Source organism: Perissodus microlepis, chromosome 10 (assembly GCF_051167445.1).
Source record: "Perissodus microlepis isolate ML-2025 ecotype Zambia chromosome 10, ASM5116744v1, whole genome shotgun sequence".
Classification (NCBI taxonomy): domain Eukaryota; kingdom Metazoa; phylum Chordata; class Actinopteri; order Cichliformes; family Cichlidae; genus Perissodus; species Perissodus microlepis.
The window spans coordinates 32781552-32782517 of record NC_140470.1 but is presented as its reverse complement, the minus strand read 5'-3'; the positions used below and the strand labels follow the sequence as shown (position 1 = coordinate 32782517).

General features: G+C 42.0%; 1 protein-coding gene across 1 annotated transcript; it reads right to left on the bottom strand.

Moving 5' to 3' along the window:
* Positions 1-966, bottom strand: LOC146379744 (odorant receptor 131-2-like). The gene has a single exon (XM_084941126.1). It carries the CDS (start codon positions 964-966, stop codon positions 1-3), a length of 966 nt encoding a protein of 321 aa, XP_084797252.1.

Genomic DNA, 966 nt, shown 5'->3' with positions numbered 1-966 from the left:
TTAATGTTTGAGTAATTTTATACTGTTGGGCAGTTTTACTCGACAGCACAGATGGTACATGAGGATGCCTCTGATCATTTGGTCTCTAATGCCATAGATAAGTGGGCTCAAACATCTGGGGGAAAGGATCATAGACACATAAATTATACTACAGATGCGTAAAAATGTTACTCTGTCAAGGACTTTTGAGATCTCTGTAACCAAAGGGTCATGAATAGTTGAGGACAGACTGAGGCCTAACTGTATCAGGTGCAGCAGCAGTGTGCTACGAACCTTACGGGCTGAAGCTTTATCTGTGGAGGCCGACCTGGCTGCTATCATAACACCAATATAGGAGCAAGTAACTGCAACTCCAGCAGATACAAAAATAACCCAAGTGTAAGCTTTGTCATAATGATCAGACATGGGGCCAAGCAACAAAGGAGCGTTAGAGCAAAAGTCTTTCATTTGGAGACTCTCTAAATCTTCAAATTGAAAATTTAACAGCAAAATCAGTCGAATAAAAACATTTAGTGAACTGACGGCCCAAACTATGATGATCGCTAGTGCTGTGTTCCTGATGGTGATGATGCTAGCATGCCTTAGAGAGTAGCACACAGCTACATATCTCTCCAGAGACATCACCACCAGTGTGAGAGGAGAGATCCCAGTTGTGAGATTGGCAAGCATGACAAGAAAGCCACAAACAGGATATGTCAGTCTGATTCTACAAGCAGCTAGTAAGTACAATAACTGACTCAGGACCATCTGTATGGTGTCTGCAAAAAGTAAATTATAAAGAAGAACATAACAGGCTGTCTCACGAAACACTGCTTTACTCCTCAAGATGTGTAGCATGGTCCCATTGATGAAGAGCAACACACAGCAAGATGTTGTAATTGGAGCAGAAAATAACAAGACTTCCAGTATCCCTCGGTACTGCAGTCCAACAGTGAAGTTAGTCTTAGATGGAGTGATGTAGGACAT

Excerpts from the sequence above, each read along its gene's own strand:
- LOC146379744 (XM_084941126.1), bottom strand. The coding sequence starts at position 966 with ATGTCCTACATCACTCCATCTAAGACTAACTTCACTGTTGGACTGCAG.